Genomic DNA, 23,104 nt, shown 5'->3' on the forward strand with positions numbered 1-23,104 from the left:
GGGGCTGGTGCAGGGTGTGGTGGCTAGAGGTAGAAGTGCAGGAGGGCGAGAACTGAGTGCCACGGCTTCAGAGATCTGCCTGAGGTGTGTGATGGTCTGCAGGTGCCAGCTGCCTTATCCCAAAAGCAAACGGTGTCCAGTGTCTAATGCCTTTGCATGGATCTCATACAGGGACCGTGTTCAATTGGAAAAGAGCCAGTGTACTGAGCAAAGACAGGTTTATGAGGTCGCCTTGCACTTCCCTTGTGCTGTATCGCTAACGCCACGTGCGGTGTCTGGGGTAGAGCCTGGTGTGTGGTGGGCACCTGGCAGGAATCTGGCCGGTCCCTATTCAGCAACATTGGAGCGGCTGCTCTGGGAGCAGAGCAAGGGTAGCGTGTGGGGTGAAGTTGCTGCTGGCGGCTGAGACTGCCCTGGTGATGTTGTAGCATTGCTAACGCTCTCCTGATGCCGGCTGGGGTTGTTTCACCTGCACTTGCAAAAGAAAACAAGCAAACAACAACAAAAAAAAACTTGCTCCAAACAGAAATGTAACCTTAGTAGCACCTTTCTTTGCCTTTCTAATGTTTTGGCAAATGTTCTGTGAGGTTTTGTTCTGGTCTGCTGTAGTGGTGTTTAACCAACTAATCTTGGGTTGACCTGGAAGTCCCTAGACTTCCCCCCCCCCTTTTTTTTTTTCTCTCCAGAAAGCTTTCTGCAGTTGGAATACAAAACTGTATCTCTTGCACAGCCCTCCTTTTAGACTTGGAAACGGTTTCTCAGCAGTCACGTTCATCAGTGATTTGTCTTCCAAGAGGTATGCCCAGTAGAAGCCCAGAAAGGAAGTTCTGTTCACAGAAAGGCCTGGGGAGTGTACAGAGGCAAAATGGTTTTAGAATTGTCTTTCTGCACCCTTGATGATGTTTGGTGCGTGGTGCTCAGACCAGTGCCCAGGTTGCATGCTGTATGACAATTCTCCTTTGGTTAAAGACTGTACAGACCAACCACTCCATGCCTGGCAAGCCTGGAGGTTGGGGAAGGAGGACAGGTAATGAAGAGTGTTGGATGTACTACGCAAGTAACAGTCTTACACCATTAAACATGGGTTATTGAACTGTTCTGTGAGTGGACTTGCTGGTTTCTAACAAAGGATATTTTCCTGTTCCCCAGCATGAGAGAGCTCTGTGTGTGTGTGTCTGTCCTGTCTGGATCTCTGCCTTAATACCGTCAAGCTCAGGTTTTCCTCCAGAAATGGGGATTACGTTCTGTATCTGGGTGCCTGTTTTCACAAAATTTTTCTGCTGCAGGGCTGGTGAAGGGGCAGTGAACAAGGATATGGGATGACTTGGGCAGACAATACAGAGTGAGGCTGCAAAGCAATGGCTGCAGGGTGGAGGTGTCTAGGGTTTGTCTGCTAATCAACTTGTTAGAGTAGGGGAGACTTCTCTACCATGCTGTGAATCGGGCCTTTGGAGATATAAAAGGCTTTTTCTGTCCTCTAGCCTGTGTGTCTCTGAAGTCTGGAGGAAGACATGAAGGTAGAAGCCAATGGAGAGGGTTGGAGAGGTGAAGCTGACCTTTTCTCTACCCTGAGGCGTACAGTAAATGATGTGGGAGACAATGATGTGAGCATTTCTTCTCTCAAACGTGCTGGAGTTCTGCCTCAAATGTGGGACTTCTCTGTTTCAACCTGGCTTCACTACAGTGCCCTTCAGTACAAAATACAAATGGCTTCTTTCTGGGGACCGCTTTCTCCTTGTCCACTCAGGGCTCAAAGCAGCATGCGAATGAGTTATTAGCCTGTCTCTCCATGCCCATGTCACTGGTGCTTCTTGCCAGAGCACGGCAATTCCTGTTGGAGCAGTTGTGGTTGTAAACGTTGCGGTGTTCATGCGGTCTTCTTTACGCATTTTGTTTTCTCTCTGTGCTGAGACCCTGCTGGAGCATCCACGGGGACTGGGCAGAGCTCTTCTGTAGCTTCTCTGTGTGTTATTTACGATGCATATCAGGGACACAGTTCAACCCTGAGCTGGCTGATGCCTTGGGACGCACTGCGGCATGCACACAAGGCTGAAGGAAGCAACTGCAGACATGCCAGCACTTTCTAGTCTGTTTGTGGAGCGAGCCTGGTCATTTGCCTCCAGCTGCTGGTTCTCTTTGACAACATTATTCACTGCTGAACAAAGGTGAGGCTATGCTGCAGTGGTTCTCTGCTTGATCAGGTAAACTCAGTCCTGTTATTGAGTCCCAAATACAGGACTATTTTACAAGTATGCAAGCACTTGGGCCTAAATATAAGCTCACCTTTAGAGCACCCCAGAAGATCTTTTTAGTGAGTTTGGATAAGCAGTACAGGGACCTGAGCAGATTGCTGCAAGCAGACTCCTGAAACGAGGCTTTAACAAAGTGCAGTGGAGATACCTTTGAGCCTAGAATAGCAGCCAGCGATGCAGATAGAAAATGTTTAAGTCAGTTTGATGCATCTTGTCTTCTCTTCCTTGCATTGAAGGTCTGGAGCTGGAGCATTGCATGGCAGGATGTGGAGGAGTGGGGTACATAGGATGGGAAGGTCAGGAAGGCTCTTGAGGACTGAGAATTATGGAAAAAGTTAGTCTGGTACCAAAGCTAGGGGGATATTGCAGGGCTGTAGTAATTGGATGCAACTTGCACTTGTTATTTCAGGTTTTGGACAGCTGTGTGTCATCAGCCTCTTCAGTGTTTCCAGTCCTATTGTCTTCTAAATAGTCTTCCACTCTCCACGCTCCCTGTTCTGCAAAGGCACGATTTTGACTTATTAACAGCGGCCAGGCTTTTAGTGTAACTGCCTTTCCTGCTGATTTTTGCTCAGTTTGTGGTTACTGAGTTGTCAGCATATAAACCAGCTGTCCTGACTTACTGGAGATACTGATGATGCTTCAGTTTTCTGGTTATCCTGCAAAAGGAACGAGGTAGGACTAATGGGATCTGTCTGGAATAGTGTATCTCTGGGGAATGAAGGGGCAACACCAGGCTCGCATGCCCACCCGATCCTGGCTTTGTCCAGCATTGCACAAATAAAAGGCAGGTGGGAATTTTTGCACATTTGTGGAGAAGAAAAAACTGATGCTGCACCTTTTTTTTTTTTCTTCTGCAAGTTAAATGCCTCCGGGCAAAGGAGCACCTGCTTCCCCTCGCTGTCTCCATCCCTCTCCCTTTGTGTGCATCTGCTCTGCCGGAGAAGCCTCGCGCTGGAGGTGCCGAAACTCCCCGTGCCGAGCATCCTACCCCCTTCTCTCCCCTTCACAATGTTGCTACTGTTGCATCTGCTCCCCAGCCTCCCGGGCCTCTTCAGCGGGGGCTCCATCAAGTTTGTGTGACCTTAGCACTGTATTCATGCTGGAGGAGTTACCTTCTGTAATGATGTCAACCGATGAGGTTAGCGGGATGCTGGCGGCCGCGATAAGACATGACATGTTCTAATGATTCGCCCTAGCGAGCTGCGTGTGTGTGTTGGGGGGCACAGAGGGGCTTAGAGAGGGGAGGTGGGGGCCCCACAGGTGCCGACAAAGACTTTGACCTTTGCTGCTATAATATCAGTGTTTCACAGGCAGGGCGGTTCGGTAACCCACTTTCAGCCCATCAAAATTGATTTAATTGCAATTTTTTCCCCCAATTAGGAGCACTGGAGCTTAACTAATTGGAGTAATAGAGAGTAATAAGGCTCTGATAAAAAGCCTTCCTCTGCCTCCTTTGTATCTTGTGTCATCGCCTGTCAGAGGTCAGAGAGCTTGCATATTCTATTAGGCAGAGTTGCCTTCATTTGTACAAATTAGTTTACCCAACAGTAATTAAAATGCCTGTGCGGGTCGGGAAGAGCTGAATACAATTGATGGGCACGTTGGTGAAGGATTTGACAGCTCTGGTGGCCTCCCTTGCCAAAGCGTGTCAGTGCTGAATCAAAGGCTACACAAACCCACAGACCCATGTGCTTAACCCGCGGCACCGTCGGCACCAACTGCTTTCTCTCCTCTGCTCCGCTCTCCGTTTTGGCCTTGCATTCCTCTTCTCCTTTTCTCATCCCACTTGAGACTTCATAAAAAAAAACGTTTCCCATCTTTGAGCGGATCCTTTTCTGTCGATCGCTTTCATAACGCTGCTGCCAGCCCCCTGTCCCTGTCTCCCTCGGGTGCTCCCCCACCTCTCCCCACCGCCTTCTACATTTCCCAGCTGCGGGGCTCTTCAAGTAATAACTTCTTTGTTTCCTTGTTCAATGAGTCTCCAGGTAGAACAGTGTCCACACTGGAACACGACGTCCAGATTCCAGGGGGTGAGAGCACGGCAAAGAGGAAAGGAGTAGGCCTCTTGCACGTGTGCAGGCAGATTCTGGGTTTCAACATCTCTGAAGAGCAGAAATAGGAGTTTACACTACAGGGGAAGGGCGCAAGCCTTGGGCACGGTGGAAGTTGAGGCAGAGGTTGGAAAGGGGCCTGGTTCACCAGGTTTCCTTCAATGACATTGCATTTGCGGGGATGCCCAGCTCAGGCTAGCACTTACTCTGAAGGCTGGGTTGACGTTGAGGAAGGTATGTAGTGTACAACGGGATTTGCAACACTGGAGCTGAAGCCGTTTCCCAGCTTCATGACAAAGAGAATCCTTTAGAAATGACTGATGTGAGGTACCCTCCTTCCCCCTGGTTCTTCCACATCTGTCCAGCATGGGGTAAAGAGGTGCTACAGGTGGGTTGAAGCTGGGTAGTTGTCTTTTAGGAGCAGGCATAGATATGATTGTTGCAGCTGAACTTTAGCCAGAGCGCTACTTGCGTTGCCAGAAATGCCATGGGTCTTCAATGGCCACAAGTCAGTCAGAGGGACAACAGCACTGCCAAAATACCACTCTCTGTCATCCATCCCCTGGCACAACTTCTATTGTGGGGGGATGATCTTCATGAAATATCTCCTCTCTAGCATAGAGATGGCCTGTCTTCAGGAGAGGTATCTGTCTTTTCTAATTCCTCTCTTCTTACCTTTTTTTTTTTTTTTTTAATACCTGCCATTTCTAATAGGAAGTTTCAAAACGGGAAGAATATCAAAGCATCAGATGAGTTGGAAAATGCCTGCTTTGAACAAGCAAAAACAGGCAGTGTTTTGAGTATGTGTGCCTAAAAACTGCTCTGCAAAGTCTTAGCCCTTTCGGCACAACAGAGATGGAAGTGATGCACAGTGGCTTTCACATGGCAGAGGAGAGGCATAGTGGGGAAAGAGACTGATCTACAAGCCCGACTGAAGGTTGGGCACAGCAGTTTGTGTGTAGTACATAGACGCATCTGGTCACCTGCCTGCGTAACAGCAGTACGCCATACTTGAGACATTGGGTCATCCCTGTGTGTAACATCTACTAGGTTATCTTGTGCTTTCCACTTCCCAGCCTAGTCCTCTCTCAATCTCTGACTCTGAAAGCACTGGAAGGCAAATAGATGACGTTTACCAAGCTAGTGAGTAAGAGTTACGCTGTCCAGTTTGTATACTGTTTTGTTTAGCAACTCAGTTTGAGTTATTTCTCTTGGGCAGCTGGCAGGAACAGCTGTGAAGAGATTGCACTTCTCTAGTTCAGAGGTTTTTGGTGCGTGCTCTGTGCTTCTAAGACAAAAAGCCCTGTTAAAAGGCAAACTGAAAGAAGCAAGCCTGGTGGAAGGTTTCAGTTCCGCTTCCAGAGGCTTTGGAGACAAGCTTTACGTGCTTAGCTCCAATCTGCATGTTGTCAGACCTACCAAAGTTTTCTTGTGTTGCCTTTTTGCTTGGAGCAAAACCCTCACCTCTGAGGTTCCCAGTTTGAGAGGCCTGAGGATTGAAGCTGTCTGTCTGCAGACCAGACTCAGGGGCCCTGGGAATCCAGCCTTCCACTTCCATTTGCTCCCAGGCTTTGACAGTTGCTCGGTGGCACCGCTTCTTTGTGCGTGTTTTGTGAATACTGCTCTCTAATCCTGGCAGTGAAGATGCCCCACTCTTCTGGGAGAAGTCTTATCTTTGCTTGCTAATGGGCTCCAGCCTTTTAAAGATAAGGCTTGCAAACCTGATCCTGCTGAAGTATGAGAGAAAATTCCTGTTGACTGAATGAAGGCAGCTTTACCCAGAAGAGACTTGTTTGTGGCCCTGAGGCCTGTATGTGGTGCTGGAGAGAAATCTCTTCATCTAATGTTTTTTTTTCCCTTTTTTTTCTTTTTTTTTTCTTTTTTGGAGGGGTAGGGGATAAGGGCTGAGGAGGGAAAGCTGAAGTCCAGGACTGACAGCGTGAGCAGGGATTAGACCTTGCTGTACCTCCCACCTTTCTCTCGCTGTTGGTGTGCCTCCATGCTAATTTAGACCTGTGGCAACCATCAAAGCCTTGCTGCATACCTTCTGCACAAAGGGGCCTGTCTCCCACGTGAGGGCGTTCTCTGCTGGGACAAAGTCAGTTTGTCCCCCAAAAGAAAAATCTTAAGCACCCAATTGCCTGCTTGACTGACTCCCTGACTGCTATTATGTTTCTAACCACGGTAATTGGCTTTAGTAGTTATTAATGGATTATGTCTGGGGAGGGAGGGACAGAACCCAACACCTAGCTTTGTAGCTGAAGGACTCCCTGACCAAAGTGCTGCTTTCCAGACATGGGGTTTTGCCTGGTGAGCTGTCAGGGTGAGTCCTTTTTGCTGGTTACACCTGAGCCAGATGTTGGCGAAAGGGGAATGTTCTTTGCTTGGTGGAGGGAAGGCAGGTATTGAGCAAAAACCCTATTTCCAAGTGCAAAATGCTTCAGGCTTTCTTATTTGGCCCTTATGGCTGCTGCCCAGCAAAAGGAATGAGCTTTTAAAAGAGACTTTTCCTTGGTTCTCAGACTTTGGTCAGGGACTTCCATGGAGTAATGTGTGTGCAGAGAGCCCCGTGCTACAGGTGCATTGGTCCAAGTGCGTGTACACTGCCAATAAACCCGGGATTTTGCATGTAAACAGCTGTGGTTGGGAGACTTTGAAAGAGCTCTGGTGCTGCAGGCCATGTCTGTCCCTAAAGGGCAGCTAAGGGTCACTGTACTTGTGTGGACACCCCCAGGTACGTGAGCTTAGGGAGGAGGGCTGTAACCAGCAAAAAAGCAGCCTTGGTAGCTGTAGTTCTTGGTTCCTGTAGCTCTTTGAGATGGTTTGGTGATAGCTGCCTTCAGCCTTATGATTTGGAGAAACCAATTGCTCAGCTAAAACGTGGAGCTGGGAGTAAAAAGAGTCCTGAGTTCTGGCCTGGCTTCCATGTGACTCTTCTCTGGCTTTGATCAAGTTGAATGCGTGTTCACTGCCTTGCTGCTGGATGCCTCCTAACGCCAGGAGGGCTTCTCAGTGAAGTACAGTACACAAATCCATTCCCACTACATTAGAGGCTTGGAGAAACCGTCTGACTTCAAAAGGAAGAACGCTGTAGGGGATCAACAAAATGTTTAAAAACCGCTATTTTTACAGACATGATACATTTCTGTATTTTGCTTTCCTCTTTGAGCTGCCATCCCCTCTGTCATGCTGCAGAAGATGTTTAGGCAAAGCACAGAGCCAGATTTTATTTAAAGCAGGCCCCATTTCCCGCATCTGTGCTATCCTTGTTGCAATGACTTAAACATAGTTTTGGTATTTTATTCTCAGTAGCTGCAATAAATGTGGCTTTGTGAGAGGTCGTTTATAGTTTACTTAGAAATCTTTGTATGAGCTGGTTTCTCGTTTGCACTGAGGATGGAAAGCTGGCACAAAACAAGCAGTATAATGCGGAGAGCTGTGGCACCCATTTTCTTGCTCCTTTAGCTTCAGGATTTGCTCCTCTCAAAAATTTGTTTGAGGCTAGTGACTGTCAGGCAGCCTCTGGAGCCAGCATGCGCAGAAGGGATGCGGCATCACCAAGAGTTCTTTGGAACTGGCCCTGCTGGAAAGTGTGAACTGACACAAATATTGCTGCCTCTGGTAGAGAGTGGTTAAGCAAAGAGAAGGCATCCTGATCCAGCTTTGAAACTGGCTTTACTTTGAGCAGGTTGGATGGGAGACCTCCATTCTGTGATTCGCTGGGCCAGTGATGCTGCAGCCAATTCATGACTGTGCCGGAAAGTTGTATGTGACATGACATGAATTGAAAAGTAATGGGGAATTTTCCATGGGGTGTTTCTGCAGCTGACAGCACTGACAGTATATGAAATGTCCTGTGTACAGTGAAATTTAGAAAACATCACTGCAATTTACAGCTGTTCGTCTTTTAGGCTTTCCATCCACGCATGCAAATACATCTTTATGTCATGCCAGTTCTCGGCAGCTGTGACCTGCTGCGTCTGGGAAGCTCAGTCCAGCTACCGAGAGCGCTCTGGAGCATCTCTCCCTCTGCTGCTGCCTGCCCTTGTGAAATGTGGTGGAACGTACTGAAATAGTCTTGAACCAGAATTCAAAGCCTGCCTTGTAGCCCGTGTTTCTCTGTCTTGCTCACGCTCTTTCCTCAGAACAGGAGGATTAGTAAGTGTTTTTGTTTGTTTTGTTTTTGAACAGCTCATTTGTGACGGGGACAGCCTGCTGTGGACACACCTCGCCTCTGAGAATCTGGGACTTTGAGAGGTGAGTGAGCTTCCAGGTTACGGGGAGGGACTTGGCTAGGAGAGGTAAGTATCAATGAGGAATGCAATGTTGGAGATGCCACAGGATCGTTCTTTTCATCTGTAAAGGCAAGAGACGTTTAAGCATGAGATGTTAGGGGAATGAAAACCAAGCTGGTGTGCAAAGGTGTGTGGTGGGCTGGTTCTGGTTCAGCAGGGAGCAGCTCCACTTTTCTCTCCCAGTTTACGGCACAGCCATCCTCGATGCCCGATGAAGATGCTTCTGTTGTATCTGGTTTCTTCTCACTCATAATGGGTGTGTTCAGTCAGAACACACCCATTACAACTTCCTTTGCATCTGTCTCAGCTGATGCTTTAACCTGAGCTAGAGTGAAGAGGAACGTGACCGGCATCCTTCCATTTGCAAACTTGTCCATGGTGCTGAGAAGTCAGATGGGAATGCGGTAACTACAGTCATTTTCCTGGCTGGCGTTTCTGGTAGCTCAGGGAGGTGAGGGGTGGCAACAGGTTATCTGCTGAAATGACTTAGGCATGTTGTCTTCTCCCTGTCTTAATAAGCATTGGAGGTTAATTGCTGTGGCCTCTGCTTTGGGGCCACTGAGAAGTTCCTGTTTGGTAAAGGTGCTGACCTTAACAACCGGGGAAATGTCGGGCTCAAATCCTGATGCGAAACTCAACTGCTGACAAATTTGAAACTCTTAGCCTGCGGGTCTTTGTGTAATGATGGACAGATAGCAAATATTTGGCAGGATTATTGAACGGCAGCTCAACTTTCCAGGACTGGTATGCTCTGGGTAGGAGTGGCACAGCACAGATAGATTATCAAGGGAGTGCTGTCAGGATTAAGGAGAGCTGGTGAGGTCTGGGAGGGGAGGGGTGTGGAGGACAATGACAGAAGGGGCCCAAGAGGTGTCAGCAGGGCTGTATTTGGGGAAAGGAGGTACAGGAAGATTGGTGGGGATGCAGGGCTGGTCTGGGGCCAGTTGTCTTCTAATCTATAGTTTACATAGTTTAGGTTGTCTGAGTCTACTACATCAACTAGAAATATAAAGCAGTTTTTCTTTTTCTCTGAGGTAATAAAAGTAAAGGGTTGGCAAAAGGTGCATCCTGCAAAGGACAAACTAGAGTGGGAAAGACAGTCCCAGTGCATTCAGCTTTGACGAATGTTTCTGGTGACCTAGTCCAGTGGTGCCTGGAGTACCCCAGAAGGATACAGGCTGTGCTGTGATGCCCCTGCCCGTCAAGTCCCTGGCGATTCTTCAATAGAGGCATCTGACAGAACTGAGGAGACAGGCAACCCTCTCCCCCTGCCCCACAGCCTCTCCCAAGGAAGCCTGAAGAGATAATAAAGCTGTGTAGAAAATAGGATTAAGGTAATGAACAGGCACAACGGAGTTTGATCTTTCAATAATGTCAAAGCCTGAGTGACAGGCAAATAAAAAAGCCAAGGCAATCTAGGCTACTGGGCCTCTGTTGCGACGGCTGGAGTGTCAAACTTATTCTTCCTTCTTCACCTGTCACAGCTGGAATGCGCCATGCCACTGGGGCTTTTCCTCTCTGGGGACCTGTGCACGAGCCGGGAGTCTTGTCAGCACGTGCAGGGCAGGAGGCTGGGTAAGGAGTACTGCCGGGAAGCTAGCATGTGAAGCCTGATGTGATCGTTCATAGTGAAGGAGTACGGAGCTGTCCTTGCAGGTCTCGGCTTCTCCATAAATGGTTCTTCTTCCCAGCAAAGCTTTAGACACTTTTTCAAAGCCTTAGGTGGTCGCTAGAAGCAATCTTGGAGGGAAATGCTGATTTCTTCCTTTGGGGCTTGTGCATATTGTCTCCCTGCTGAGACTCTGGCATCGGGAGCATGACATAGAAACTCAAAATCTTGGAGCTATACAGGACTGAAAAACTCTTCCTGTGCCTATTGTGTCTTGATAACATCATGCAGATGCATCCAGGCTCTATCCAGACCCCCCCAGTGAGGTGCTTGCCCCTTCCTTGTGGTCATGAAGAGCCAGAATCTGACCCACAGAGACTGAACGTGGCAAGAACGTATCCCTAAGAGCAGAATCCAGGCAACTTCTGTCAAAACAAATGGTGCAGGGGAGAGTGATGCTTAAGACATTCCATAAAACTATAGGATCCTTAGCACCACTTTGGTATTTGGTGCTAAGACCCCAGAGTTAGTTTAGTTAGCTGGTACATGGAGGGGTGTGTAACACTGCAGCAATTTCTGTGGCATTCTCTTCCCTTGGGTAGGTGGTCTTTTCCCCCAGCAGCTGAGAGCTGGAACATGCTACAAAAGGATTTAAAGCTTAAATAACCTTTTGTGTACTGATCTTCTTAGTTCCAGGCCAGATAAGTCCTTGCTTGGTGCTTGTAGCTGTTGGTCATGGTGTGTTTTCGTATTTATGACCTTCTCTGTTCCCTGACCCTGGGGCAGCCATTCTCATCCCTCTGAGAGAAAAGGGATAATGTCTTCACCTGGAAACATGTCCTGGGCTTTGAGAAAGGCTGGTTGGGTTGGGAGGCAAGGAGATTTTTAGTGGGGAAAGGAAATGCCTCTTGCTGCATCCCACCCCCACAGCTGTCTTTCATTTCTGACTCTGCTCATGATGGTGTTGGATCAAAGCTGGAACAGGCAGCAACAAGCAATTGTCAAAGGGAGTCGAAAGCAGGGGAATGACTGCGTAATGCCAAGACACCGTCTCTGATGGCTGAAATTCCAGCTGCTGCTACACCTGGCTCTTTCTCCTGTAATGAAGGAGAACTTTTTTTTTCTTCTTTTCTTTTGAAGCTGACTAGCTGCACCTCTGGAGGATATATCCCACAGATGCTACATTGTGCCATCTGATTGCCTTTAGTTGTGGGGGAAGATGCTGTGTGCTTACTGCTACTCAGGATTAAGGTGTGTGTTTTTGAGGGGGCTGTGAATAACTTAGATGATTAAAGGTTTGCACAGGAAAGGAGAAAGATCAGCAGTATGGGCCACCTGTGTCCTTGCATCAAGTCTCAGGTCGTGCTGACTCCTTGGCCTCTTGCAAGATCCCTTGGCTCTCTGTAGGAGTGAGGGATATGATGGCAGCTGCCCCTCTTGCTGGTCATGTTCCTCTATTCCTTGTGCACCTGTCTTTCTCCGCTCGGACCTTCCTGTCTTGTCTGGTAGTGTTAGTGTGTGGCTTAGCAAAACAGTCCGTTAATGGCAAGCAAGAGAGAAGGAAACTTCCTTCAGATCCTGTTCCTCATTCTCTTCCACCTCATGTCTCATTTGGGAGTCTGACCCCTAACTGCCTGGGAGAGGAGAGTGACACCTCTGGAAACAGCTCCAAAACCAGCATTTGTCCCTTGCCTGCAGAGTACCACTGCTCCCCAGCCTACCGTGGTGCTCTGCGTGTCTTTAGGAGCCAAACACCCCTGTCAGAGATGCTTCTCCTCAAGGTGGGATACTCTGGATCTTGCTCTGAAGCGGCTCTTGGAGCTGTTCTGCCAAGCCTGATGCTTGAAGTGGACCAGTGATCTGCTATGGTAGCCCTCGAGCTGTAAACACTTGGAGTGCACAAGTCCTGCATTGTCCTTCCCTGTGACACAACGGGACAGGCGCAGGGCACGAGAGCCCTTGTGTAAACTGAGCCAAACTTAGTTGTGCCCTCCAAGCCACCCCAGATCCTCTACCTCTTAAATATCCACTCTTTGTCCATCTCCTCCCCCCTTTTGAAAGCATTTTTGGCAGAGTGTGTTTTTTTTTTTTTTAAGAACCCTCTAATTTCTCGTCCAGTTTTTCTCCCTCTCCCGAGCCCTTTGAAAGTGGCTTTACGCCGTCACTGACACCAAACTGACACTTTGCGTTTCCCCACTTCTTATCCCTTTATGGCAACAGATGTTGAAATTTTGTATCCCTTTTATCTGTCCCTCTTTGCCCTCTTCCTGTAATTAGGTTTCCCTTGTTAGCAGTACAAAGTGGCCCGGTTTGCTGCCTGGCCTTTTGAGCCATTGTGTCTGAGCACATTTTTTTCCTCCTCTTTCGGAAGAGTTCCTTCCCCCTTAAGTAATAGGCAGGGTGTGGGCCAAAGCTGGGGCTTTTTCTTGTTTCTTTGTTCTCCATTTATCTCTGCCACCTTTTTCAAAGGGATGGGGAGGAAAAAAAATAAGAGTGCGTGGAAGGGGAAGATACAGAGTTGCATTTCTTGACCGCCAGACCCCCCCTGCTCTTCAGGTGTTCAAGGCAGGTGCCTTTGATGTCTGCAGGTTTTGGAGAGGTGGGAGGCAGAGGATTCATGAAAGTGGCTTGGGAGTGGAAGAGAAGGGAGATTCAGGTGTGTGGCTGGTGCCCTCAGCAGAGGGGTGGGGAGGTGTCATTCAGGGCAGCCGGGCAGCTGCTGAGCAGGTTAGTAATCCATATTTGCCTCTAGTGCTATTGCATCGGGGTCTTTCTAAGAGACAGCATAAGCACTACCAGCGTAAGCAGCTGTCTGAAGGTTGTTAACTTGCTGCTGCTTGATCTCTGGTATGTTTCCATGGGACCCTCGGTAGGTTGTGTCTGTCTGTCTGTGAAGTAGGGTGGGCAAGAATTAGTTGCTGTCTCTCAAATCGCTATGTTCATCTGCATCCACTTTGGTGGCTCTTTAAACCTATTGAGTGAAGGAACTTGAGCGCAGTTGTCAACAAGGAGAGAGAGCTTTAAAGCTTCTGCTTGCTCCCTGTGCCATTCTTAAGCAGCAAGTGTAATCTGACAGCTGTGTGCTATGTAGCATCGAGTGCCCTGGTTGTGTCCTGTGCACCATCAGTGCTAAGTTCTGCAGCCATGGACCCAAAGCAGATTTTGGTCCAGGCTTGACTGTGTACATAGTAGTTTTAAGGGATGACTTCTTTTCCTGACTGCTGGATGAGGTTTGTAAGCCATGTGGGAGCTAATGGTAGAAGATGATCACTGCTGATCCTTTCCTGATTAAATCCAGTCCTTCTTGGTTTTGTGTCTTGCCATACTCAGATTTTCTGTGTGTGGAAGTAGATAATGAAATGAGAATCTGCAGGTGTAGCTCTTGGTTATAAAGCTTGCTAAATATTTTGACGGAAGCTTTTTACATAGATACTGCCTAAGATGCACAAGTAGATTTCTTAGTGCTGTGCTCTAAAGCAAGTTCTACAGAAGCTTCTGTCCACCACTTTGAACTCTGAGATTTCAACAAGTTTGAGACCCTTTAATTTAATGACAAAGGCATGTTTGGGTGAAGGGAAGCAAACAGATTCAGAACTGAAGTTCCTAAATTGAAAGGAAAGGTAACCATCTCCAAGAAGGGCGGGGAGTCTGCTTCATCCAGGCATTTAAACTGGGTTTATCAAGTCACAGAGTAGCGGGTGGTTATCTGAGTGGGAACAGGAGAGATGAGTGATAGAAAATATTATCCTAGCACTAATAGTTTCACAGGATTTGGGGGGCAGAGGACTCATAATACCATGCTCTAGACGAAGAATCCCCTCTCCTGCCTTGTTTTTCTATGGATTTGTCACGTGAATAATCTTTCTTGCCAAGAAATCTCAGTAGATTTTGTGGGGAAAAAGGCAACACACTCCTTTTAGGCTTGGATTTCTTTCTCAGAATTTCTGTTCTGACTGAACAGAGTCTTTAAATCACAGTAACTGATTCAAAACTTGTCCAACAGTGAGCTAAACAGCTTTCTGGGCTGTTTTTGCCTCAGATAAGTGAAAACAAATGTGAGCCCTCTACTGCCTCCACTCACTGCAGTGGGACGATCCACAGGTAACTGCCCTTCCTCAGAAGGCTGCTCGTTCTCTTTTCTTGTGCTGTTTCCCCATCCCCTCCACGGACAGCTTTGTATACTCTCTTTGAAGCATCGGTTTTGAGTTTTTCCATTTATATGTCCTTTGTTTAATTGAGAACATAAATGCCGTGCCTTCTCCCTAAAATTCAAGGGAAAAAGGTTGGTGAGGTGACAGACTGAAGTCTGTCGTAGGGGAATTAGTCTTCAGGCAAACCCTTTTGTGGTCTGTTCATATTAAATCAGTTTGACACAATGACTGTCTTTAGATTTCTAATTTGGTTCTTGGGATCCACTCCCTCTGCAGTAAGGTAGGCAGGATGAAGAGTCCGGATGTAGATCTAGGCAAAGTAAAAGCAGATCCTTCTTCACTGAGCTGCCGGTCCCACTTATGACTTGAGGAGCAAGACTAGAGGTAAACAGGTCTCCTGCCTTCAGGCATGAATTAATCCCTTGACAAGGCTGGAAGGCGATTCCTGCCCCAGTTCTGCAGCTCAGAACCGTAGGATTTGATTCCCTTGCTCTGAGATCTCGGGTGTTGTTGGCAGCAGGATGCCGGGTCTCCGGCCAACTACTTGAGCCAGTGCTGGAGGAGGCTGGCTGCTGCAGGGAGCCTCTTAAGTGGCTCTCTCCTGGATGACTGCTCCCCTTAGCAGTTTTGTAGTGTTCAGAGCTCTGTCTCTTTTGTTTATAATGGATGGCTTCGGTCTTACTGCGCAACTTATTTCTCGTGGTATGCATGCCTTCTCAAAACAGTTTGGGGCCTTGTGGTTCTTTACTCATTTATTTATTTATTTTTTAACATCATCTTTCTTGACCCTCCATTACGTAAGCTGGACGTCTGCCTTCCTTTTGTTAAAAGGGCTCTGGTGCATCTTACCCTAAAAGTAAGACCATCATAAGAGGAAGAACATACAGGTGTTTATCCTTGATCTTTTCGTACCCGTTGCAGTCTTGGCCCTCTCACGCTGTGGTTGAGCATGAGGCCAGCTCCTGCCCTTTGGATGTGTGCATGTCCAGGGCATGCTGTGGCCTTTGCACTCCTGTTCAGGCGTATTTATGACAACTTTACAAGGCCCCAAACAATTGGAGAGCGTGGGTGGGGGCTGGACACTCCAAACGCATCAATCAGTTTCATCTGAGGCAAAGCAAAAGCAATCTTTATTTTTCCCTGGGTTGAGAGAGAATCAACAGAGGCAAGAGAGAAGAATGGGAAGGGTGAATGAGGAACCCCTCTGCCACTGGCTAGCGGTAGCTCATTTAAACAGATGGCTTTGTTTTGATTTGGACTCTCCTTTTTGTCTCCCCGCTAAAGGAGACCTGCAGAGCTCTGTCCAGAAAGGGAGCAATACAGCCGCCTTTCCCACACAAGGGGGCGAAAGGCGGAGGCTTTGAGAATTCCCTGCTTCTTTCCTTGCCTCCTTCTTTTCTCTTCCCCAAGAAATCACAGTTGATGAGAATTCCCCCTCTCCTCCTGTTGGAAAGAAAGACAGAGAAGACATTCTTGACATTCTTTGCAGAGAAAAGGGGTTAAATGTCTGAATTTGGGGGTCACCATGTTATACAAATTGCAATCTAATCGTTTTTACAAGACACAGTGTGCTAAGAAAAGGAGCCATGGCAAGAAAGAAAAGGGGACAGACAACCTTTTGTGCCTATCTTTTTTTTTTCTCTCAGGTTTTGGACTATTGTCATGGTGTCTCTCCCCTCCTCCCCCGAGAGGGGATTGGTTTATAGTTAAATTGGTTCGTAAAGCAGAAGGGCTTGGTGCCATTTCTGTTTGTTTTCCCAAATAAAAGCCCCAGCAGGGTCTCTTTTGCACCGTTGTGGCTTATTTGAAGAAACTGCTTTTTCCCATAGCCCAGCGTGTCAGTTTATCCTCTGACACTTAACCTTACGGGAACCAGAACCGAACAACAAAACTCACAGGGTCTCAGAGCTGGAAAGGTAAAGAAATTGTATTTTTTATTGGACCATTTAAAGCGTGTGTGGGCCAATTCAGAGAAAGCAGAAGAAAGAAGGCAAAAACTCCCGCTTCGTCTCTTCCCCCGACCAATCATACCGTCGTTGGTGTCATTCCCCCCTACTGCCTCAAGGCCCTTCAGCTGCACTGGGGAAGCTTGAGAGAGGCATTTCTCCCGAAAATCACTTATAATGGCGTCTCAGAACAATTTCACATGGAGCTGCGCCCCCAAAATTCCCCAATTCACACCTCCCTGCAGGATTTAGTAACCTTGGCTAAGCACGGGAGTAACCTTGGGTTAGGATAACTATGTGAAGAATCGCTTTGCCAAGGAGCAAAAGCGTCTTGTCCTTCTCCCTATGTGCATTATAAATGTTGTTTGACCAAGTCCTTCCCTTAGCATAAGCTGCTGCATTCCCTGGGTGCCTCAGCCCCAGCTGTAAAGCACCTGGAAGAGACAACAGCTGAGCTCTTCCCTTTGGTTTTGGTGCTCTCTCCAAGTTGGATGACAGGAGTTACACAAATGCTGCACCTCCAGATAATTGTCTTTAAATGGGTTTTATTTCCTTTCTCTGTTTGGTGCTCAGTTCAAATATCCCACTGTTTTGAACTGAACAGTGCTCTTTTCAGTAAATATTTCTTGGTATTTTTTTCCCCAGTAAATATTTCCCAGCTGGCTTGTTGGAAGTAGTTAGGGGCTAAAATATGAGTTTAGAGCATTGCTTTGTTTCTGAATCGTTGCCTGCTTATGCACAACAGCTTCTCTTCTTTGATGGATGATCACAGCTCACAGATGAGGTTTCCAGAGAAAATGAGTATGTCCTCAAATTCAGGCATCTCTGTTTTCAGCAGATGTTCTGAATTCAGCAGTTTCCTAGAAGGCACTTAATGCTAAATTTGTTTGCTGCATATTTGTCAATATCAGTGCTAGTGAATCAGGGTCGCCAAAAATTGAGGGTGGGGGAAAAGCGTTTATTGCTTCAACCCAGCTTTTGGATCGTAGTTTGTGTCCATCAGAGAGAGCTGGCCAAGACCTGCAGCAATTGGGCAGGGTGCAGGGATGGAGGTACAGACTTCAGGGTTCCAGCTATCAGCAGGGTCTCAGGGAAATCCTGAGGTTTTACAGTCACACAAATGATCATTGTGGCCTGGGAGGCTGTAGGTGGCTTCAACTTCATGACATTTGGTGATCTTTTCTATGCCTCTTTGAGTAGTTGTCTTCTGCTCGTGTAAGTTGTCAGAGAACTATCAGTGATGTGCCAGTGAATCTACTGTTGTTTTTTTTGGCTCCTTGATGAGTTATCTTGATCCTTTTTGGCTTTTCAAGGATTAAGTGTGGGTTTTGCTCCTTAGGAAGTAGAAGCTGTTGTGGACTGGGCTTTGAGGGCAAGGAGCAGATGCGATAATGGAGAATTTATGGACACTAACTTGTGACCCCTGGGCTGGTAGGCTTGTGGTTGCAGAGCATTTCCTTCCATAGGCTCAGCATGGCTGCATGTGCTAGGAGGATGTGGAGCTAGCTCAGCATGGTGGCCTGTTTCCTGCTGGCCCAGAGACGCCTTAATCTGCTGAAAAATGAGGGAAATATTAATCACGTTCAGTATCTTTATCAATTTAAGTGCACCCGTGCCAAAGCTCTTAGGTCTTCTGGTGTACGTGCCCGGTGTGCAGCACAGTGTGATTTTCCCCTGGTGTCAGGTTATAAGTTCTTTTGCTGTAGCAACTAATGTGTTGTTCCTGTAAACTGCTGAAGGACCGCTGCTGTACGCAGGTGCTGGGCCTCCCAGCTGAAAGCTGTCTTGGCTGACCTGTTCTTGGGGCAGGAGAATCGAACTGATTAACAAACCAGCAAAACGAGGTTTGCTTTGCTGAAGTGGCTTGCAAGTATCTGTGCTCCTTTTCTGCCCACTAAGAAAGTTAATCTTGGTGTTTTGTTTTTTTTTTCTTTCTTTTCTGTTGCCTAGTCTGGAAAGAGAAGCGGAGGGAGGAAAACAGTTGTGACTGATTGGTGGAATGCTTGGGTACCACTGTGATGAGGTGTGAAACATGGGGAGCAAGGCACCTGGGTGGTGGTCAGCGCTGCACAGAAATTTCTGAAAGCAGGAATTCAGGCTCTCTGGTTTCTCTTGTCTCTGGGGTTCTTTGATGCTGAAATTTTTCACTTGGAGGCCTCCAGCCTGCCAATAAAAATTGCTGCATCTTGCAGCACTGCAACCTGAAGCCTGGTCTGGGAGGTGGAAGACAAGCTTCTGTGTGGCCAGGCTTGCTTTGGATTACGGGAGCTTGCCAGAAGTGGAGATTGTGAGGAGACCCATTTCAGGTGCATGAGAGGAAGAGAGCTGGCCCCAGCAGGTTAAATATCCCTGGGTGTGCTTCAGCATCCTGCTACCTTTCCTTAGCATGGTGCCCCTCCCTCTGAGCACACTTAGTCCTTTGCATATTGAAGTTATGTTAGCAGGGAAAACGATGGAGTGGAAATAACACAACCAGGCTTCAGCCAGATAGCAGGGGTTGTTCACCAGCGGTGCTGCTGGGCTGTGTGGCCCTCACGCTGCCCATCCTCCTGGTTTCTTCAGGTAGGCCACGGACTCTTGTTTGGGAGAGCAGCTGACTCTGCCTCATACCTCCGTTGTATGTCTTTGGACTCTTGGCCACACATCCAACTCATAGGATCAAGAAGGTCGTGTGGAGGTCTTGAGAAGGGCTGTGTGTCTGTCTGTCTGCTCTGCTGGCGTTGCAGCAGATGGAGTGGGTCGGTGCGTTTGGAGGAGCAGGGCAGTGCCAGAGCTCAGAGATGCCAAGCCCTGCCACACTGTGGTGATGTTTGAAGACCTCTCTCCCTCAGCCAAAGCCCACAGCTCTCACTCCCAGCGCTCGGACCGCAGACGCTTCAAGCTCCCGACGTACGTACAGGTGCAGCTAGGTTGGGCCGCGAGTGACCCTCCAAGGGTTAACGCGTTGTGAGAAGGTTGCAAAGGGCTGAAGCCTGGAATCCCCTCGATCCCTTGCCTGGAGAAAGACAAAGTCCAATAAGCCAGCACCCCTGGATTCGTGTTGGGGGGGATTAATTCATGCACTTGATGTTAAAGCTTGTCCGAGAGGTTTGCACGGGGGGGCCATTGCTAGGGCTGGTTGGCCTCTCTAAATGGTTGCTAGGGCCCTGGCATCAAGGGCCAATGTAGCTGCCCACAGCCACGGTCACGGAGGGAATTACACAGCCACAAAGAAATTGTTATTCTACATAATCTGCTCTTTGGAGAGTGACTGTGGGGAAACAGGCTGGCCCCAGCATGCCGCCAGCTCTGTGATCATAGAAGCGTGCTGGCTGCAAAGATCGGCCAGGGCTCGCCTTCTGATCTGGGGACACCAGGGCTCGAGGCGCTAATCTGCTTTATCAGCGATTTCTCTCTCCTGACACAAAGGTGTTTACTTGTTTTAACATCTCCTGGGACTCTATTTCTCCTTTTGTGTGGTCTTTATCCCCCGACGAGGGCTTTAGCCCAGATTACAGACAGAATTAAGGCATTTGGCGATGTGCCTCAGAACTGTGTGATGCTGGATCAAGGAGCAGAAAGTAACAAAATAATGGGGGGAGATGCTGGGAGTGACCCCACCACGGGGTCCATGCTGTCGGCTTTCAGGACCGCTTCATTGTCCGGAGAACCAAGAGCCTGTTGGAGAGGGTGGCCGTGCGGCAGGGTTTCAAAAGCAGGTGCTTCGAGGTTCATTGTGCCCAGCGGTTTTGATTTAAAGGGTGTGAGGAGGAGGAAGAAAAGGAGGGTTTGCAATAGGTGGCCATCTCAAGCAGCTGGGCAGATTGTCTGCTGGGGCAGTTGGAGTGTTACAGGGGACAGGCTGTGTGTGGCAAGGTGCAAATTCATAAGGCCAAGGAAGGGGACCCAAACTTCTTCTCCCAGCCTGACAGGGAGGGCCCTTTTGGAGTGGTCCCTCACCAGCACCATCCAGCTGCTGGTTCTGCACAGGAAGAAGCAGCTGAGTGATACGGCCACAAAACATCTGGCTTTGAGCTTCATGGAGATCTTGCTTTTGCTCTTTTGCAACAAGCAGGGAATGTAAAAGGGCAGTGGGGAGACGAGCCTCTGGGAAGTCATCTCCAGAGATGTTCAACCCCAGATAAGGTGTTTGCAGTGTGCAGAGTGACTGAAGGGGGGTGGGAAGAGCAGCCACAGCTGCCTAAGGCAGGGAAGTCTGATGTGCCTGTGGATCTGAGCCATGCGTCAAAAACACTGGGAAATACCCCGGTGGACAGAGGATGGGATGGGGTTGACCAGGTAAATGGCTGTTGTAGATTACCTGTAGTTTGACTAAGTTGAGAATTGCTTCCTATGGAAACGGAGCCTCATCGCTGAGCATATTGGTTACTTTTCACAAGGAAGATGATCCCCTTCAGCCAGGGGTCAGCTGTGCGTGTTCCTGTTCTTGCCTTACAGCTGTGACTCCTGCTAGTCACTATCCTTTACAGTAGCCCAACCAGTAGCAGAAGCTGGGGGAGGGAGAGCAAGGCTGTGCAGCCTCTTGCGTTCTGTTAAATCACAGAAATGGGATCTAGGAGGCTTCTGTGACAACATCTCTGCTCTGGCCTGAGGGACTGGAAGGGCTCTCTGCTCTAAATGACTCTTCTGTTGTGTTTCATTGCAGCGGTCAGCTTTTGACTTGTTTAGGGACTGACTTTCACCGTGGAGCTGGAGTCCTTGATGTCTTCTATGAAACGCCCTCCCTTCTCCTTTCGTGTGGGTATGACACCTACATCCGCTACTGGGACATACGGACCAGCACCAGGTGAGCCTACCCTGCTGGCATCTGCAGCCCGAGTGAGGTTCCCAGGCTGTTCCTGTGCAGTGTCTGGGGACTCACCTGCAGCTTGGTCAGCTCCTTCAGGCAGGTTGGGCCTCAGCTCCTGTCCAGGCACTGGGTGAAGGAGGCTCATCCCCTCTCTGGTTTGTGTTACCCTTGCAGGAAGTGCGTCCGGGAGTGGGAAGAGCCCCATGACAGCGCCCTGTACTGCATAAGGAGCGACGGGAACCACATGATTGCCAGCGGCTCTTCCTACTACGGCGTGGTGCGCCTCTGGGATAAGCGGCAGACTCGGTGCCTGCAGGTGAGGGCTGGACAGAGGCCGGGAAGCAGCAGGGCTTCTAGGTTGTTCTCTGGCAGCCAGGTGCCCGTGTCTCTTCGGGAGAAGAGACAGAGGCTTTGGGACGAGTCTACCACAGGGAACCTAACCTTTAAGCCTGATTTGCTGCAGCCTGTAAAGCCTGTGGGGGTCTCTGGGTCGACCTCTTCTTTGAAAGGTTGATTCTCCTCTCTTTCTTGCAGAGCTTTCACCTGTCTTCACCCACCAGCAGCCCAGTGTACTGCCTCCGTTTCAGTACCACCCATCTGTACGCTGCCCTGGCATCAGCCTTGCACGTCCTTGACTTCACGGCCCCGTGAAGGGCACCACAACTGCTTCTGGTTGCCCCAACTCAGCAGAGTTGACACTTGGCTCAGGGAAAAGTAGGGCAGGAAAGGTGAGAGTGGCCCCCAAGGCTTCTGAAGAGATGTGTTGCCTGCCAGGAAAGCTATGTTGAAGAGTGCACAAAGGGCCAGACATTCTCAGCCTCTCCTGCCCGTTAGTGGAAATAAAGGCTGACTGTCCTTCACCATTTTTCTTTTGTGCCAGTCAGGGCTTATAGTATTATCTGTTCTTTTTTGTTCTTTTTTCTTTTTTTTTTTTTCTCTCCTGCGAATACATTTGAGGGGCAGGTTGAGCCAGGATGCCCTGTCAGCTTGTGTACTGGTCAGGTTGAGATCAGCCAATCTCTGAGCCATGTGAAGCAAGTCCAGGCTGTGTGTGGGGTGCACTGAATTGGCGGAAGGGAAGGGTGCCTGGAGCAGGACCTCCTTTTCACCTGCACTTACTCTCCTGACAGCTGCTTGTGTTGTCCTTTGCAGCCAAGAGAAAGAATTGAGCTAAAAGTCAGAGCCAGCCCTGCTTTCAGTGTATGCCTCCCCAAGCTGGCCGTCAGGTCAGACTGTGCACTTGGCAGGGCTGAAACAGTTGCATTTTGATAAATAAAACTCTGAAGGGAAACAGAAGAGACTCTATGTTTTGTTTCACCTTCCAAAGGGGCTGTGATGTTACCCACTGATCTCAGAGGCCTGGCTTGGCAGAGGAGGCTGGGCCAGTTTTCAGACAGTGCGGGTCTAACAAATCTCTCTGGCTAGACCCTGTGACACTGCTGTGCTGAAGGTGGTTGCTGGGATTTTGGATATCATGTCACTTATTGTGACAAGGAACAAAAGCAAGATCTGCAATTCACTTGGCTGCACACTGGAGCAGCAAACGGGGCTAGTGGAAATGCCAAGGCCTTGATGTGGCTTACTGGGATCCTTCAGGAACATCAAAGTGGGCTCTACTCCTTTTTGCGACAGCCTTCTGAGCCTGACCAGAACTGGGGCTCGCAGCAACCATAGCTTTCAGCATGCTGTGTGCTGCCTGAATGATTGCGGATGTCTGTGGATGAATATGCTGTGGATGAATGCAGCTTTGTCTGAAATCTGGTCGTCCTTGGGAAAGGAGGTGCATGAACTCTATTTGGCTGTGAGTCTGGCTATACTGGTTAGGTAAAGGAGGGGATTTGTATCACAAGGTGGGAGCGCTTTTAGAGCAAAGCAGCCAGCAGAGTGCTTTGTTAGGACTTGATTGGCAATTTCCAGTGTCAAGAGGCTGTGCTTCTCTTGTGATCCGGTAATTGGAAGAGGATGTTTGCTGGAGCCCCTGTCTGAGCTGGGAGGGAGTGGAACCAAC

General features: G+C 48.7%; 1 protein-coding gene across 2 annotated transcripts in view; it reads left to right on the forward strand.

Annotated features, from left to right (window-relative positions):
• Nucleotides 1–22,387, forward strand: part of FBXW4 (F-box and WD repeat domain containing 4) — a 59,591-nt gene extending 37,204 nt beyond the window's left edge. Inside the window, exons 6-9 of one of the 2 annotated variants that reach the window (XM_040563179.1) lie at nucleotides 8,498–8,563; nucleotides 20,953–21,093; nucleotides 21,271–21,412; nucleotides 21,631–22,387. In XM_040563179.1, the coding sequence (XP_040419113.1) occupies nucleotides 8,498–8,563; nucleotides 20,953–21,093; nucleotides 21,271–21,412; nucleotides 21,631–21,747 (466 nt within the window). In that variant the 3' untranslated portion in view covers nucleotides 21,748–22,387. The remainder of the gene's footprint in view (nucleotides 1–8,497; nucleotides 8,564–20,952; nucleotides 21,094–21,270; nucleotides 21,413–21,630) is intronic. The other variant, XM_040563180.1, reaches the window with a different exon arrangement.
• The last annotated feature ends 717 nt before the right edge of the window (nucleotides 22,388–23,104 follow it).

Source organism: Cygnus olor, chromosome 7, assembly GCF_009769625.2.
Source record: "Cygnus olor isolate bCygOlo1 chromosome 7, bCygOlo1.pri.v2, whole genome shotgun sequence".
Taxonomy (NCBI): domain Eukaryota; kingdom Metazoa; phylum Chordata; class Aves; order Anseriformes; family Anatidae; genus Cygnus; species Cygnus olor.